We start from the raw sequence: 18,515 nt of genomic DNA, 5'->3' as shown, positions 1-18,515 counted from the left end.
CGGAAGTGCCATAGACTATCCAACGTTGAAAAGAGTAAGGTTGTAGTGTTGCATATGAAGTCGTAATACACAGATTATACTCGACGAGTAGAAAAAATTATTTATTTGGTATTTGGTTAGATTTATACAATATGTGTAGTGGATACCCCCTGGTAAGTATAGCAATATAGATACACTATGTCTATGCATGAAACTATAGGATGCCGATCTCTTATGGCAGAATTGTTGCAAAAGTGACCGCTTTCAGCTTTCAATAATAGTTCCTAATCTCTCCGGTGGCGCTAGTTAAGATCTGGGACATGAGTATAACATGAACCAACAAATAACCCGACCAATTTACGTAGGTTGTTTTTGGTAGTATTTCGGTGTATGGTGGCGCCGCCTAATTACTGTTTTTTGATGGACACTTTTCATACATAGAGATTTGGCTCCTTTATATAGTCTCCATGCATGAAACCGTCTACTAAGAGACAGTTTTGATTGTCATGTCTTTTCAAGTGACAGTGTTACGGCATGGTTACGGCCAATCAGAGCGACTAATTTTAAAATAGACCAATATTTCGGGTCGGTGAAATTAATTGACTAATCATAATCTTGGTCGAAGAAAACCCATACCTAAACTTTGATTTTGCAATTGGTCCGCTGGTGAGCATGCGTATTCTAATTTTGTAGCCTTTTATAAGCTGATATTTTCTTTTAAATTAGTCATCCATGTTTATTATCAATCGCTGCCTCGCCCCGCGACAGCAGATTGACGGCTCTTTGACCTTACTCGCACAATGACGCATGGCGCGTGTACAGACGTGCCGTTCACACACAGAAACGCAAGTGATTTTTGATGTATAGTGTGTCCGCCCTGTGGTTTGGTTATGACAAGAAATAAAGAATTGACACATCGAAACATACATTTTTATTGATAAGCAAGATTTCTAGCTGTTCTCGTATCCCTCCGTCTTCATGTCGTTGAGGCCGAGCTCCTCGTTTTGCTCGTGCGACCGCTCGTAGTGGACGATCTTGAGGCCTGGCGGCAACAGAACGGGTTTTAACACAAAAAAAAACGGCCAAGTGTGAGTCGGACTCGCACACGAATGGTTCCGTACCATTACGCAAAAAACAAAAAAATCACGTTTGTTGTATGGGAGCCCCACTTAAATATTTATTGTATTCTGTTTTAGGGTTCCGTACCCAAAGGGTAATAAAAACGGGACCCTATTAAATAAATAAATAAATGATCATTTAATTTTATTTTATTACTAAGACTGCTGTCCGTCTGTCTGTCACCAGGCTGTATCTCATGAGCCGTGATAGCTAGACAGTTGAAATTTTCACAGATGATGTATTTCTGTTGCCGCTATAACAACAAATACTAAAAAGTACGGAACCCTCGGTGCGCGAATCCGACTCGCACTTGGTCGGTTTTTGTCAGTCGGTCGGTCGCTGTCACGGTTCATGAGATACAGTCTGACAGACAGACAGCGGAGTCTTAGTAATAGGGTCCCGTTTTTACCCTTTGAGTACGGAACCCGGAACTTTGTTTCATTTCCAGCTAGTTTCTGCCCACGATTTCGTCTGCGTGGAATGATGATGATTGATAAAAACTATCCTATGTCCTTCCAGGGGCCTCAAATTATTTCCATATCAAATTTCATCTAAATCGGTTCAGCAGTTTAGGCGTGAAGAGGTAAGACAGAGTTCCCCTTCCCCGGGCCTCAAACTGCATAGTATCTATATGCCAAATTTTATCTACATCGATTTCGGCCAAGTCTGCTGACAGGACGAAAAAATAAAAAGAACATTGTTATTATAGGCTTAGGCTTGTGTAGTACATGTACTAAAATCAAAAAGACACGATTCCCTCCACTGTACTAGACCGAACTATTCCCTAATGATTCTGCTCTTAATACGTTTTAGTACACTACACGCGAACGAAACATAATGGGAGCGAGGACCGAGGAGTGACAATGACAGCAAAGCGATCCGACTCATCCGACCGAACTAAAACTAAACGTCCTCTGTGTACTACTGTACTAAAAGACCGAATTAGTACAGTTGTAAGATTGTCCTAGTTGGGAGCGATATTTCCAGTGGACGAGCATGAACAACTCTAATTGGTATTGATACTTAATTTTCATTAGATATTGAACTTGTGAATCATTGTGCTAGACAGTTGGTATGTATGATGGTCACCGGACGCCTGCACTCCAGCACCCATCATCGATATGATGTTGAACAATAATATGAAGTACCTTCGTCGGGCTGGCCGTCGTCCGAGAGGCTCTGCACGTAGGAGTTGCCTGCAGGGTCGTCCAGTATGACGGTCACCGGACGCCGGCACTCCAGCACCTCCTCCATCGTCGCTATGAAGCTGTTAAACAATTAAAAAATTAAAAAAATTCACTTCCAATGTGTTAACCCTCAAATGCATGATTTTTTCCTTTTGCCCGATATTAATATATGTGTCACGTAATTGTTTGCTGATTATGGGAAATTTTGTAAAAAAATTATAACATCGATTTTAATAACAAAACATCCGTGAGACACAGACATATTAAATATATTAATAACGGGTCACTCAACTCATAAACGAGGGTGGTTTCTCGCCCCCCCTGCCGCCACCGGCGCCCGCGCCGAGTCATCGGGCGCGGAGGGCTGCGGCCCGCAGTCTGCGCCGGTCCGTCACCGTCGACGCAAGCTCCTGATGACGCTCCTCGGTACGGAGTGAAACATGTCGAGCGTTTTCGACTTAAAACACGTGAGTGACCCGTTATTAATATATTTAAAACATCGATTTTCACTGAAAAATCAGTGTTAGAAGTTGCACATGCTAAATCATATTTATGTAAATATATAATTTTCAGCAAGAGATATATGAAAAATCTTACTCACATCAGAAAGGTACACTATTTGTAATACACCTATGATAAAGTTTTTAAATATAAAATATTATATCACGATTTAAATTTAAACTTAACGTGTATTACTTATTCAATGTTGGAATCGAAGAGCGGCCGTCATTTCAAACTTTTTACTTAATGGCCCGATTGCGTTCAAACCAAGTACCTTTTTACCTGTCCATCCCTCCAGGACACAAGCCCGGAGCGTCGCCCGTGGCGCCCGGCGCGTCGGCGAGCTGCTGCAGCGTTGCGCGCAGCAGCCCCTCCGCCGTCGTGTGTACACCTGTCACTCCCCCCCCCTCCCCCCCCCCTCACAGTACCTGTCCATGCCTCCGGGGCACAAGCCCGAAGCGTCGCCCGTGGCGCCCGGCGCGTCGGCGAGCTGCTGCAGCGTTGCGCGCAGCAGCCCCTCCGCCGTCGTGTGTACACCTGTCACTCCCCCCCCCCCTCCCCACCCCCCTCACAGTACCTGTCCATGCCTCCGGGGCACAAGCCCGAAGCGTCGCCCGTGGCGCCCGGCGCGTCGGCGAGCTGCTGCAGCGTGGCGCGCAGCAGCCCCTCCGCCGTCGTGTGTACACCTGTCACTCCCCCCCCACCCCCCTCACAGTACCTGTCCATGCCTCCGGAGCGTCGCCCGTGGCGCCCAGCGCGTCGGCGAGCTGCTGCAGCGTGGCGCGCAGCAGCCCCTCCGCCGTCGTGTGTACACATGTCACTCCCCCCCCCCCCACCCCCTCACAGTACCTGTCCATGCCTCCGGGGCACAAGCCCGGAGCGTCGCCCGTGGCGCCCAGCGCGTCGGCGAGCTGCTGCAGCGTGGCGCGCAGCAGCCCCTCCGCCGTCGTGTGTACACATGTCACTCCCCCCCCCCCACCCCCCTCACAGTACCTGTCCATGCCTCCGGGGCACAAGCCCGGAGCGTCGCCCGTGGCGCCCAGCGCGTCGGCGAGCTGCTGCAGCGTGGCGCGCAGCAGCCCCTCCGCCGTCGTGTGTACACATGTCACTCCCCCCCCCCCACCCCCCTCACAGTACCTGTCCATGCCTCCGGGGCACAAGCCCGAAGCGTCGCCCGTGGCGCCCGGCGCGTCGGCGAGCTGCTGCAGCGTTGCGCGCAGCAGCCCCTCCGCCGTCGTGTGTATACCTGTCACTCCCCCCCCCTCCCCACCCCCCTCACAGTACCTGTCCATGCCTCCGGGGCACAAGCCCGAAGCGTCGCCCGTGGCGCCCGGCGCGTCGGCGAGCTGCTGCAGCGTGGCGCGCAGCAGCCCCTCCGCCGTCGTGTGTACACCTGTCACTCCCCCCCCCACCCCCCTCACAGTACCTGTCCATGCCTCCGGAGCGTCGCCCGTGGCGCCCAGCGCGTCGGCGAGCTGCTGCAGCGTGGCGCGCAGCAGCCCCTCCGCCGTCGTGTGTACACATGTCACTCCCCCCCCCACCCCCTCACAGTACCTGTCCATGCCTCCGGGGCACAAGCCCGGAGCGTCGCCCGTGGCGCCCAGCGCGTCGGCGAGCTGCTGCAGCGTGGCGCGCAGCAGCCCCTCCGCCGTCGTGTGTACACATGTCACTCCCCCCCCCCCACCCCCCTCACAGTACCTGTCCATGCCTCCGGGGCACAAGCCCGGAGCGTCGCCCGTGGCGCCCAGCGCGTCGGCGAGCTGCTGCAGCGTGGCGCGCAGCAGCCCCTCCGCCGTCGTGTGTACACATGTCACTCCCCCCCCCCACCCCCCTCACAGTACCTGTCCATGCCTCCGGGGCACAAGCCCGGAGCGTCGCCCGTGGCGCCCGGCGCGTCGGCGAGCTGCTGCAGCGTGGCGCGCAGCAGCCCCTCCGCCGTCGTGAAGCGCCCGCCCAGTGCGCGCCCGCCCACTTCCAGATCCAGCTCCGGTATTTCCATATTGCATGTTTCTGACTAGAAAATATCATTGGTAGGTTAGTACTACTCCCACGTTAGTACCACCGCCCACACTGGTAACTGACAGCTCGTAAATCTTATTACAAAAGGCATAAGGTCCAGCGATGGATAGTTGTGTTGCTGTTCGTACATTGTGGTGAATATTGTGATACAAGTGTGCTACAATGGTTGTTATATCTCCAATTAACTTGGTGTGATTAATTAATACGACCAGATAATATTTCATATGCAAATCTTTATTTTATATCACACGAACAGAGAGATATCAATCAAGCCCTACATAGTATTATTGATTGGCTTAATAAGAATAACCTACATGTAAATCTTGAAAAAACTAATTTTATGAACTTTAATTTGCGGACCAAAAATACACCTAATCTAGTTGTTACTTACCAAGACCAAATAATTAATGAAACTGACTCTACAAAATTTTTAGGTTTAAGCTTAGATAGTAGTCTGACATGGAAAAATCAAATTGACATTATATGTACAAAACTTAATCAATTTAGTTATGCATTGTATAATTTAAGGAAAGTAGTTAATCAATCAGCTGTACTGACAGTCTATCGTGCACATGTAACGGCTACTTTAAGGTATGGGATAATGTTTTGGGGAAATGCCACTGATCGTGAAGCGGTTTTTATGAGTCAAAAGAAATGTCTACGATCAGTATGCGGTATTACAACCATGGATTCATGTAAACCTCATTTTATAGAATTAAAAATACTGACAGTCCCTTGTTTATATGTGTATGAAATAGCAACCTATGTCAAATGTAATATGAATAAATTTACAAAATACAATAGCCTGCGTCATCAGGAAAAAATTAATTATAAGTCATCCAGAACCGCCTTTGTGTCTAAAAGCATAATTGGTATGACGCCCCGAATATTTAATAACTTACCATTAAGCATCCTAAAACTAGAAAACATTAAAGAATTTAAAACTGCATTGTATACCTTTTTAGCCTCTAAGGCATATTATACTATTCAAGAATATCTCAATGATATACATTTGTAATAGAGTAGGTATAAGTAATTTGAGCATGCAATACATATGACATTTTAAATATTTGCATTTCTTTGTGACAAAACATGTATAGTATAGTAGTTTTGATGTCGCAAGTTAAAAATATTTGCGAAAGATGTAAATAATATAATATAATATGATGCATGGTCATTATAAGCAATGTATTAGGGATAGCTTTAAGCCATAGTAATTAAGTTAGATTTAAGTTATATTGCATTGCCCTACAGGGTTTCATAGCTGAACCAATAAATGTACCAACTTGTATACCTATGACAGCAATAAACACACTGATTACTGATTACTGATGACATTGACAGTTCCCTCCATATTGGCGTGAGACTGCTCGAGTTGCCAGCTCGTATTATTAATATATAGATACAACAATGGTCATCACACACGAGGCGATATTGCGCGCGGCTGAAATCAAGCGCGCAATAAGAAAGCCGATGTGTGTAATGACCAATGCACACGTGTTTCATACGACGAAACTTACATGTTAAAACAGTTAAAATCCAAAATCTGTCATACTGTCTGACTGTGTTATATAATATATTTTTTAAGTTGTAACATGAGTAGGATCGATCAAGGGGCTATGGCGCTAGAAGAGCCTACAAGGCCTAAAACCTATTTTTGAGGGGTCTTGCTATACTGGTCAACTCCATACAGGTAGAGTAGGTGGACTGTCTGGTCAATTGTGGCTCCTTCCGTCAAAATTGTAAAAAACGGCCGCCATCTTGATTGTCTTTATTTTTGCTCTAATCATGATGAAAATTGGTATTTGAGGATCTGAAAGGTACCTTAATATGAATTTGTAGTTAAAATTGTAAAAGATGGCCACCATCTTGAATTTCTTTATTTTTTGGTATGATCATGTTAAAAATTGATATCTGAGCATTCAAAAGACTTCTTAATGGGAATCCGATGTCAAAATTGTAAAAAATGGCCGCAATCTTGATTTTTTAATTTTTGCTCTAAACATAATGAAAATTAATTTTTTTTTAACATGCAGATACGTCTGCGAGCGATACTCCAAATTTTATATTAAAGGAAAAAATGGAAAAAGTTACACCTCCGGCAGGATTTGAACCCGCAAACCTCCGCAATCCGTGCGTTGCTCTTAACCAATTGAGCTACGGAAGCCTACCAGAACCTTGCAAATCTTTCCATTCCTTCCCTTTTGTATACACGCCTTTGGGGTGGCGTAAAGCGACATCTACCGCAAGATGTACCCGCCGATGTAATCGTCTTACGGTAGATGTCGCTTTACGCCACCCCAAAGGCGTGTATACATAAGGGAAGGAATGGAAAGATTTGCAAGGTTCTGGTAGGCTTCCGTAGCTCAATTGGTTAAGAGCAACGCAAGGATTGCGGAGGTTGCGGGTTCAAATCCTGCCGGAAGTGTAACTTTTTCCATTTTTTCCTTTAATATAAAATAATGAAAATTGATATCTGAGGATCCGAAAATATACTTGTGGCCAGCCTTACGGGGTATTACTGCAATGTTCTGCCGCCAGAGTGCAGCACTAGCGCCTAACGTAAACCAGTAACGTATACATAATGTGCCTTAAACTGTTTTTTGACAAGTTTTCACAGATAATAAAATATGACATTGATGAATGTATTTATCTGCCTCTTTATCGCTCGAATATGCAAGAATATAGAGGTTAGGTAACGAAATTTCCTGTTTCGCGTTAAACCCTCAGATTGTGATGGATTGTGGTAGTGGCGCCCCCTACGCTGAGTTTCGCGTAAAATTCCCTATTAGCAGAAGTGCGAATCTCCTCGCTTCGGGCAAAATCGGCTCCGTTCGGCTGCTCCGAGCAATTATTAGGGTTGACACAATTTGACGACACGACCACAGATAAGATAATGACTTGAATTTTGACAACCGTAAATAACCGAAAGGGATAGTGCCATATATTAGAAAGGGACAGCATGATTCGTCCCTGAACCGCTGTCAAACTTCGGTTTTGTAGAAAATTTCCTTTCTGTACGGTAGTACTATTATTTATTCTGCTATTACCTTAAGAACGTCCCTGGAGAAATCATCCTTGCTGGCAACTCGCACCTCGAACTTCACTCCTTTGTCCTCCACTCCGCCCCCAGATTTCACCTGCCAATACATGTTTACAAATATTATAATTTTATATAACACTTATTCAAGACTAGCTTTTGCCCGCGACTTCGTCTGCGTGAAATTAGTAATTTGGGCACCTTAATTCTTAAACAAATCTGCTTTTTAATCCATCCTTTTTCACCCCCAAATTGGTCCACACTATACATTTCCACCCCATTTTTTACACCCTTAAGGGATGATTTCGGGGATAAATAAATAAATCATTTTTATTTCGAGTAACTTTACAGACTCATATAGCTTGTGTTAGTAAGTACTTACAGCTATGTTAATGCTTACATCTATCACTATATATACAGAATAATTATTAACACAAAAATTAACATTATTCTATAAAAGTTAGTTGCGCCATCTGATCGAGAATCAAATTTTCTTGATTTTCGAGGCACGTTTTTTCCTTAGACTGTATCCATCTATTACGGAGTTATATCTATCTTTGGTCTGAAGGAAAAATCGTGCCTCGAAAATCAAGAAAATTTGATTCTCGAACAGACGGCGCCACTACCTTTGGCCTACTCTCGAATAGATGGCGTTAACCGTTTCGTTTGTTATTTAACAATTTTAACGCATATCAGTGAAAGAACACGGGTCAAAATCATATAAAAATAATTCATGCAAATAAAAAATATAATTTATCCATATCCAGGGTGGCTAAAAAATAAGTGCATTCCCGTTGCCAGGGAGGTTTTGGGATTATACTGGGACCAACCACGAAATCGCGAAAAAAAAACCGGCCAAGTGCGAGTCAGACTCGCGCACGAAGGGTTCCGTACCATTACGCGAAAAAACGGCAAAAAAATCACGTTTGTTGTATGGGAGCCCCATTTAAATATTAATATTATTCTGTTTTTATGTATTTGTTGTTATAGCGGCAACAGAAATACATCATCTGTGAAAATTTCAACTGTCTAGCTATCACGGTTCATGAGATACAGCCTGGTGACAGACAGACAGACAGACGGACAGCGGAGTCTTAGTAATAGGGTCCCGTTTTTACCCTTTGGGTACGGAACCCTAAAAATGAATAATTACCTCGTTCGTGCGATGTCCACAAGCATCACACACCGTTGCCATGATGACCACTTCTTTGAAATGTGGAATCTCTGAAACAAATTATATAGGCAAAAATTTAGCGCGCCTATTTTATTCTTATTCTTAAAAAATTAGTAATGTAAAGTAAAATTGATGTCATATACTCGACATAGACGACCTGTCCGGCCTAGTGGGTAATGACCCTGCCTGTGAAGCCGATGGTCCTGGGTTCGAATCCTGGTAAAGGCATTTATTCAGTGATGAACACGAATATTTGTTCCTTAGTCATGGGTGTTTTCTATGTATTTAAGTTTTATGTGTCGTTTTTAAGCAAAAGGTACCACTTTGTCGCTTACCATAAGGACGCTCTGACAGGTTATACGTAAATACTAGCAAATTTCGTCCTTATGGTAAGCGACAATGTGGTACCTTTTGAAAACGTCACATCCATACTTCCATACTAATATTATAAATGCGAAAGTCTGTCTGTCTGTCTGTCTGTCTGTGTGTTCCCTTTTCACGCCTAAACCGCTGAACCGATTTAGATGAAATTTGGCATAGAGATAGGTTGAGTCCCTGAGAAGGACATAGGATAGTTTTTATCCCGAAAATCATCCCTTAAGAAAGTAAAAAGCGGGGTGGAATTGAGATAATTAACGAAGTGCCTGCTAATTTGTGTGCATAATATGCTCAAATTTAGATTGCTATGAGATTTTCTCCAGGCGCTATTCTTACTCTAGCTGCGGTTACTAAGTCCACGCAGACGAAGTCGCGGGCAAAAGCTAGTATTATATATATCGTTGTCTAAGTACCCACAACACAAGCTTTATTGAGCTTACCGTGGGACTTAGTCAATTTGTGTAATAATGTCCTATAACATTTAAAAAATTAAAAATACTAAAGAAAAAGTCACCAAGCCCTAGCTGTTTATGTGGCCTTATCGATTTCGGCCTCAGCTACTCTGGTCAAATCGATAAGGCCAGGAGAACTGGCTCCGGGTTGTGACACATGGAGCCAGAGCTCCGGGTACTCACGGGTGAGCTTCATGTTGGTGGTGGCCGGGGCAGTTAGTCGGGAACTGCAGAACTTCGTCGGCTGATAGCTGCTCGTATGGAGTCAGGAATGCTGGCTCCGGATTGTGATACCTGAAACATGGAGCCAGAGCTCCGGGTACTCACTGGTGAGCTTCATGTTAGTGGTGGCCGGGGCGTTGCAGCCAGGGCAGTTGGTGGGGAACTGCAGGACTTCGTCGGCTGACAGCTGTTCGTATGAAGCCTCGGACGGATCGCATGGCGTCAGAAGAGACGGATCAGGGTTATCTGACACCTGGAATTAATATTTTCTTTTAATTCCATTTCAATCCTGCAAGCTTCTTCTTTGACATTTAGCTTAAGATTAAGTATTTTTAATAGTCGTGCGTGGTGCGATACGCCGATCAATTTCATAAAATCTTATATTTATTTTATAAGCTTTTCTGGCGCAGGTCAGGGCTAATGTACTGTGGCTAAATGTACTACCTAACAGATTTTACCTTCTTTTCTACTTATTTTTTGTAATAATCGATCATATTCATATCGATCCTCTGTTCTTGTGCTGTATGAACTTGTACATGTGTAATTAAGTTGGACAATAACCTTGTTATATTTTATTCCGTTTCTATAAGTGAAAACCTATAATTGGCTTTCTAATTCTATTATAGTTTTCTGATATGTATAGAGCTGTTGGTTTTCCATGTACCAAAATAAAATAAAATAAAAATAAAAATAAGATATTGAGGTGGCCTTCCTATCAAATATAGCAAAGAACCACCGCAAGGAAACTCGCTTTCACTTGAAAAAAACCGCATCGAAATCGGTCTATCTGTTGGAAAACAATGACGCCACAGACAGACAGACACAGACAATGGCGTTAAACATAAAAAACCGGCCAAGTGCGAGTCGGACTCGCCCACCGAGGGTTCCGTACTTTTTAGTATTTGTTGTTATAGCGGCAACAGAAATACATCATCTGTGAAAATTTCAACTGTTAGCTATCACCAAAGATAGATATAACTCCGTAATAGATGGATACAGTCTAAGGAAAAAACGTGCCTCGAAAATCACGAAAATTTGATTCTCGCTCAGAGGGCGCTACTAGTTTTGGCCTACAGTCGTATAGATGGCGTTGACGGTTTCGTTTGTTATTTAACAATTTTAACGCATATCAGTGAAAGAACATGGGTCAAAATCATAAAAATAATTAATGCAAATAAAAAAAATCATTTATCTATATTTAAATACATTCTATCGTATTTTTATAAATCTTCATTTTTAGTTTTAAAGTGTGTCGACAGATGGCAGTGAATTTACTGGGGTTACAAAATTTACTATGACAGTACCGCTCTAGTATAAGTTACTCTATGCTATCACGGATCATAAGATACAGCCTGGTGACAGACAGACAGAAGGACAGACGGACAGCAATAGGGTCCCGTTTTTACCCTTTGGGTACGGAACCCTAAAAAGTAAAAAAATTACAGAACCCTCGGTGGGCGAGTCCGACTCGCACTTGGCCGGTTTCTTTTGTCAAAGGCCACTACCTCCTCGCGGGTGAACACCCCCAGCATGTGGTCCTGGTCCTTGGTGCGCTTGAAGTCTGCGCGCTCGCAGCGCGGGTCCTTGCGCGGCGCCTCCGGGTTCTCCACGTAGCAGTTGCCTGAACAAAACAACTTTCAATCCGTGACATAGGCTAAACGGACACCCTATTATGAAGTACTAGCTTTTGCCCGCGACTTCGTCTGCGTGGAATCAGTAACAGCAGCTAGAGTAAGTTTAGCGCCTGGAGAATGTCTTATAGCAATCATTCAATTTGAACATAATATGCACACAAATTATCAGGCAACTCATTAATTATCTCAATTCCGCCATGATTCCACCCCGCTTTTCACCCTCTTAAGGGATGATATTCGGGATAAAAACTATCCTATGTCCTTCCCCGGAACTCAAACTATCTCTATGCTATTTTTCAACTAAATCAGTTTACCGGTTTCAGCGTGAAGAGGTAACACACAGGCAGACAGACTGCCGCATTTATAATATTAGTATGGATATAAATAATACAGCGATGCTTATAAACAAAAAAAAATTGTGCCACACTTTTATTGCTGACTGCATCATGCTGACCTACCGACTGCATCATCAGATCACCTCCATGTTAGCATATTATTGCATTGTCACCGGAATTACGATAGTGCTCCAAATTTCAACTGAATCAGATACCGGGAAGTGGTTCAAATTTTAGTTACAAGATTTGAAGCACTTTACAAAGAAGATTTCTTATAATGATTTTATTTTATTAACAAATAAATAAAGGAAAGCTTGTAAAAAGATGCCCCTCTCATTCCCTTGTCATTCTATCACACTCTCTCTGTCTTTAAAATACTAAATTAACAATTATTCTGCGAGTAAGCCTATATGGTCCTTTGACAGTTCCTGTGACATCATGAGCCTGCCTGCAGCTCACGAAGGCATCTGGCGGCCTCAGGGTGATCAGCCCTGGAGACAGATTGCTGGGACCTCTCTGTACTTACCACTAGCATCCTCCAGCTCCAACGTCCACCGCTTGTCCAGCTGGCGAGCGCCCTGGAGTCGGCTCACGAAGGCGTCTATCTGGGCAGCTGCCTCTGGATGCTCCGCCTTGCGAGACACTTGGTCTTGAGTGAGCCCCGCTATGGCCCGGGTGATGATGCCCTCCACTGTGGTGACTTCTGCGATATAAAATAAGATTTTAGACAAAATAATCAAAATAAAGCCTGACCAGGAATAATGATCACGCGCCATGTTGCGGAATTTCACTGAAACTAATTTTTTCATACTATACTGAACTGTCACCCTATACATAAGAATAACAGCGCCCTCTTGACAATGATCATATATTACTGGACAGGTTTTATGTATGCATTAATTTTAGTAGTTTATGTGACTGCTACATAATACATGATTGGCTTTTAACATCAATAACATGAATGAAGGCATTAAAATTCAAGTGCGTGAAATGAGCTAAAAGTGAGTTTCATAAAATCACCCAAGTGTTTTAAAGCCTAACTATGCACAGTTATATATTTTTCAACACACTTGCTCAAAGCGACGTTTTTATTCCACCGATTTTTGGTTCATAATCCTAGATATTAAACACGCGTGCTCTTTCAGTGTATTATTCCACTCGTGCTTTTTCATTATATTATCCGACTGAGTTAAGAAGGTAACTGATTGTTAATAATATGCATGGAAAGGGAGCCTTCTTTAATTGGTCAGACTGGCGGGCACCGGCGCGCTCCTCGCGCCTGCGCAGCGCGCGGCCCGGCCGGCAGTACGAGTATGACAGATGCAACACACAATACTAACTGTAAAAACTATTAAAATTTGATTAATATGAGTTTTTTTTTTCTCGCAAGAGTGTTGAAAAACGTCGTATGAAACGCGTGTGCATTGGTCATTACACACATCGGCTTTCTTATTGCGCGCTCGCTTACAGCTCGCGCGCACAATATCGCCTCGTGTGTAATGTCCAACTTAGCACACTTGTATCATAATGTACTAATATACACTCCTTCCGTCTCCAAACGCAGCTCGCTGAGCACCGAGCGGACGGCCGTGCGCGCCCGGCATCGCGGATATCATTGTCATTAAGTTGTTATTTTAATTACCGCATGTTAATTATAAAAATGTTGTATGTTTGTTAGTCTGTAAGGGCCTTAGTTGCCTGATAATATGTGACGTTTTCAACCAAAAGGTACATTGTCGGTTGTCGATAAGGTTGATTTCTAATTGAAGCTATATGGAAATAGCGCCTTACCGACAAGTGACAATAAGTACCCTTTTGGTTGAAAATGGCACATATGTATAGGTATATAATACAGGTTGGGCACAGGGATTCCGACAGACTTTAACCGTGGATTCCTGGCAGTGTTACGAAAGAAAAATGTTATATCAACATGGGTCCAAAATTGCGTAATTGATTTACTTAATTTCTGGAACAAAATAAATCAATTAACGATAGTACTAACTTGTGAACGTATCTTTAGTTTGAAAGAGTGAAAAAGACAACATGCGACACCAATATGACACTTGTCTAGTTTATAGCAGGTGACAGTAGTTTACTATTTTTAACACTTCTGCTTTGCATGTGTGATTGTTTGTGTCTTGGTATGTATGATTACGTCACATAAGGGCGTGCCTTGAGTTTTTTTAACTTCGAAATTACTTAAATAATTGAATATCTCGTAAATTAGGCTTTCTATGGCATTGTTATATTACTTTTTTTTTATCCAAATAGGCACTAGAATTCATGGTTAAAGTGTGTCGGAATCCCTGTGCCCACCCTGTATTTGTTAAAATTATTTAGAACTATCTTTTGCCCGCGACTTTGTCTGCGTCGAATTACTTATTTTTGATCCATTTCCCTTTTTATTGATTATATTGTATATATATATATCCACCCCCTTTTCACCGCCTTAAGAGATGATTTCTGGAATTAAAAACTACCTATCCTATGTCCTTCCCCGGGACTCAAACTATATGAAAATATATGGTGATGGGACATTGAACAGACTTGCCTCCTTTCTGACTCTGCGCCGGTACCTCGAAGTCCAGCTCTGGAATCCTGACGCAGGTGTAGTCGCTCTTGACCACCTGGCGGTTCAGGTCTTCGGGCTGCTCCACTCGCAGTTTCCATCTGGAAATATATTGTAATGGGATATTGATTGTTTTGCCCAGTCATCTTGAGCTCAAAAAGGGTATCAACCTCGGAATGAATGTATACACCTTCATTGAGTTCTCTTAAGGCCGTTCCATCGGTTTGCCGCTGTCTCTGTCACATTTCGCAAGAAAGAACGGGAAAGATCATGCGCGCCAAGTGTCAATTTTGATCGAATTTTGTCGATTTTTATTTATTTTAAAAACGTTACCCTACAATATCGAAATTCTAAAGCTATGAAATTACTATTTAAGTTAAGATTGTTTTTTCTTCTTTTTTTGTTTATATTATCACATAATAAATAACCGAGTAAAGTTGGATTAAAAGTCCGAGTTAGAGTCAGTCAAAAGACTCAGAAGTCGACGCATATATCGTGTGCGCGTCGGAAATTATTCAAAATCAAATGTCATAAAAATCGGTTTTTCGCGGATATCAAGTTTCGATGACTCCTATGTTGCAATGAACAATCACATATATATTCTTTATTTACATACAAGATATATACAGTGGTACTACGTAAACGAAATTAATAACTAGCTTAGATCTAAAATAGGCCCTTGAGGCATTGTACCCAGGATGCTGGCGGCATTTCCTCGCTGTATCGCAATGCTGATACGTTGTGCGAGGAAGCCGCCAGCTCTTTGGTCACCAGTTACGTCAACCAGACGCTTCGCGATTTCTGCAAACAACTTGTGCGCGCTGGGTCCCCATGGACCTAGAGTTTCAACTCTAATTAAAATCACATTAATTAAGTAAAATAATGAATAATCAGGGCAATGCAGAAGCAAATCAGTAGTTTAAGAACCCAGACCCTGAAGAACCTTTAACAAATTTGTGCTGAATTTGCATTTTCATTTCAAACGCCACCATCTTGAGCCATATTTTTCTATGTATTTAAGTGTAATTATCTATGTGTCATTTTTCGCTGTTTGTTTCCCATTATCAATAAATAAAAAATACCACAGATTTAGACGCTAGAATATATACGCTAGATGACGCAAATACCACGATTTGTATTGAAACCAAGCGTGCCGACATTTTCATACAAAATTTACGCATAATATAATTTAAAAATTACTTATCCGTGATAGGAAATATGTTCATGCCTTTGGGTGCTCGCAATTTTTGGGCTGTTGCAGTTAATTATCATGCAACGAAGTCACGGACGTCCGGCTGCAACAACTGACGCGCGTGGACTATAAGGGATCAACCTCGACGCTTGCAGGGGGGTGTCACTACGCAGTTTAGGTACATTTGGCCGGCGCGCCTCCCGGGCAGGCGTATGGCAGTGGGCTGCCGCTTGGCTCGCATGATAGTCGTGACACGGTAGTACTATTAGTTATTCTGTGACGCTTGGTCAGGGTTCGGACACGCGAAGTAGATGCATTTGCGTCTTCTATGGTATATTTATTTCTGTGATGCATACTTTCCAATCATTTGTCATCTGTCATTTGTACTTATGTATTTGTTAGAAAGGGTTAAAAGATAATTTAACTAATTCAGGCTCATAAAGTTTTATGAATAAGGAGGTAAGAGATACACATAAGTTGTTTACCTGACTCCAAGCTCTGCAAAGGCCCCTCCGGGCTGGATCTCATTGTTCTGGTATCCGCACTCCTCGCATGAGAACGACATGATGACCACATTCTTGTAGTGTGGGATCCGAGTCAGCAGCAAGCGTGTAATACCCTGTGACATAAGGATATAAGTTATTAATGTTTTAGTACGCCCTTTAGTACTTTAGTACTCTGGAGTACCAAGTGGCCGAAGACCGTCTGGACGCCCTAGGTACCGCTGGAGAGACGAAGTGCAGTAGGACCTCGGCGAACTTGGCGCCGACGACTGGACAGAAACGGCTTTGGTCAGAGTAGCATGGCGGTCTTTGGTGTCAGAGGCCAAGATCCACTTCGGGTTGTCGTGCCACAGTAGTAGTAGTAATGTTTTAGTAGCTGTTTTAAGCAAGGATTGAATACAGGTATTATTTTGATAATGAGCAAATGAAAATAGTTATGGTTGGCAGAGAAAGTCTTTTGGCATTATGTCTGGCATATGTATATTTTTCTGCTTGCGCGAAAGCTTAAATAAATGACTCTGTAAACTTCTACCCTTACCCAAATATCGCTTTAGAACATCAAAGAAGTATTGCTTAGATAGGTTTTTTTTTTGTAATACTTGCAACAAAGATAGATATAACTCCGTAATAGATGGATACAGTCTAAGGAAAAAACGTGCCTCGAAAATCAAGAAAATTTGATTCTCGTTCAGAGGGCGCTACTAGCTTTGGCCTACTGTCGTATAGATGGCGTTGACGGTTTCGTTTGTTATTTAACAATTTTAACGCATGTTAGTGAAAGAACATGGGTCAAAATCATAAAAATAATTAATGCAAATAAAAAAAATCATTTATCCATATTTAAATACATTTTATCGTATTTTTATAAATATTTATTTTTAGTTTTAAAGTGTGTCGACAGATGGCAGTGAATTTACTGGGGTTACAAAATTTACTATGACAGTACCGCTCTAGTATAAGTTACTCTATGCTTGCAATAATCATTGGTTGTAGGTGCATCTTACAGTATATAGTTTGTCAAAGGACTGTCTCATTTCAAACATAGACAGAGAGAATCATACTATTTGTCTTAAACTAGTACTAGCACCCGAAAGAAAAGGATGAGTATAGTTTTTTTGGTTCTTATTTACTGACAATTTGGTTCAACCAACTATATCTTGCGGGGACATTAAAGACATGCTGACATGCTGCGCCGAAGCCCAAGTGAATGGGACAAGGGCAAGCGAATGATGATGATGATATACTTTGTCAAAAGACTGTCTCATTTCAAACATAGATAGAGAGAGTCATACTATCTTTGCCTTACACTAGTATTAGCACCCAAAAGAAAAGGATGAGTATAGTTTTTTTTGTTCTTATTTACTGCCAATTTGGCGTGTAAATTATTAGAGTTTAATTTCGTATAGACCGGATGAAGGTTATATAGATATAATTTGAACAATATGAAGATTCCCCATAAAATACGACAACTAATTCTTAAAACAATGAATCGGATTCTTTTAGATCCTACTAATTGCCCGATGAAGAGTATAAACACGAACTTAAATCAAATTGGAATAGATCACGAGCACTTTCCAGAACATTTTTGTTTACTCACGTTCGCATGGCAGTTCATGCAGAGAGACTCAATTTCCGTGACTTCCGGGTCCGGGTCGTCACCGCTGAGGTCCCTGAACACCGGGTTTTGTTCTACGGAGCACATGATTCAAGAAAACTGCGAATATTTTCGGCAAAACAAGGCACGTTGCGAACCAATAATTACTCAATGACGTTTTGACACATGACGTTTAGCTGTCAAAACAACTACGTATTAAGACTTGGATTCTTGCATTTTAGCCAGGGAACAATCAATAAAATTCGATTAATCTTTTATCGTGCAAGTGCAAGTAATCGCTGCTTTTGCAAATTAATAATAATATTTTAAATCGAGAAATTAAGTTTTTTATTCAAGGTTAACATGTTAACATGATGAGTTATTAAGGTGCGCCTAGTACGCCTCCATTCCGAGGCCTCCATAGAATGATGTCATAAGAAAGAAATAAACATACGTGACCTTGGAATTCGAGGCACTATGACGTCACTTCATTATTTTTGTCGATTTGTCCACGACTCGTGCAATCCGACGAAATTGAATATAAGGCAGAAGTTAGTTGATACAATTTAAAGTGCGTACGTTTTGCTTTGGGAGAATAATAATAAATTTATGCTTTC

At 42.4% G+C, this 18,515-nt stretch overlaps 1 protein-coding gene across 1 annotated transcript; it reads right to left on the bottom strand.

Annotated features, from left to right (window-relative positions):
- Positions 1-887: 887 nt before the first annotated feature.
- On the bottom strand, positions 888-18,066 carry LOC134753109 (zinc finger protein ZPR1). The gene is made up of 11 exons (XM_063688875.1): positions 17,902-18,066; positions 16,287-16,420; positions 14,592-14,710; positions 12,567-12,743; positions 11,577-11,692; positions 10,177-10,324; positions 8,999-9,069; positions 7,856-7,945; positions 4,628-4,800; positions 2,247-2,365; positions 888-1,021 (listed from the first exon to the last, which is right to left on the bottom strand). Exons 1-11 carry the CDS (start codon positions 18,004-18,006, stop codon positions 930-932), a joined length of 1,344 nt encoding a protein of 447 aa, XP_063544945.1. The 5' UTR covers positions 18,007-18,066; the 3' UTR covers positions 888-929.
- Positions 18,067-18,515: the final 449 nt, after the last annotated feature.

This window comes from Cydia strobilella, chromosome 26, assembly GCF_947568885.1.
Source record: "Cydia strobilella chromosome 26, ilCydStro3.1, whole genome shotgun sequence".
Lineage (NCBI taxonomy): Eukaryota > Metazoa > Arthropoda > Insecta > Lepidoptera > Tortricidae > Cydia > Cydia strobilella.
The sequence above is the reverse complement of the archived record's forward strand: the minus strand, read 5'-3'. Positions and strand labels throughout refer to the sequence as shown.

Excerpts from the sequence above, each read along its gene's own strand:
- LOC134753109 (XM_063688875.1), bottom strand. The coding sequence starts at position 18,006 with ATGTGCTCCGTAGAACAAAACCCGGTGTTCAGGGACCTCAGCGGTGAC. Across the intron at positions 14,711-16,286 it reads TTTGCAGAGCTTGGAGTCAG|ATGGAAACTGCGAGTGGAGC; the intron begins GTAAACAACTTA and ends ATATATTTCCAG. Across the intron at positions 12,744-14,591 it reads GGCGCAGAGTCAGAAAGGAG|AAGTCACCACAGTGGAGGGC; the intron begins GCAAGTCTGTTC and ends TTTATATCGCAG.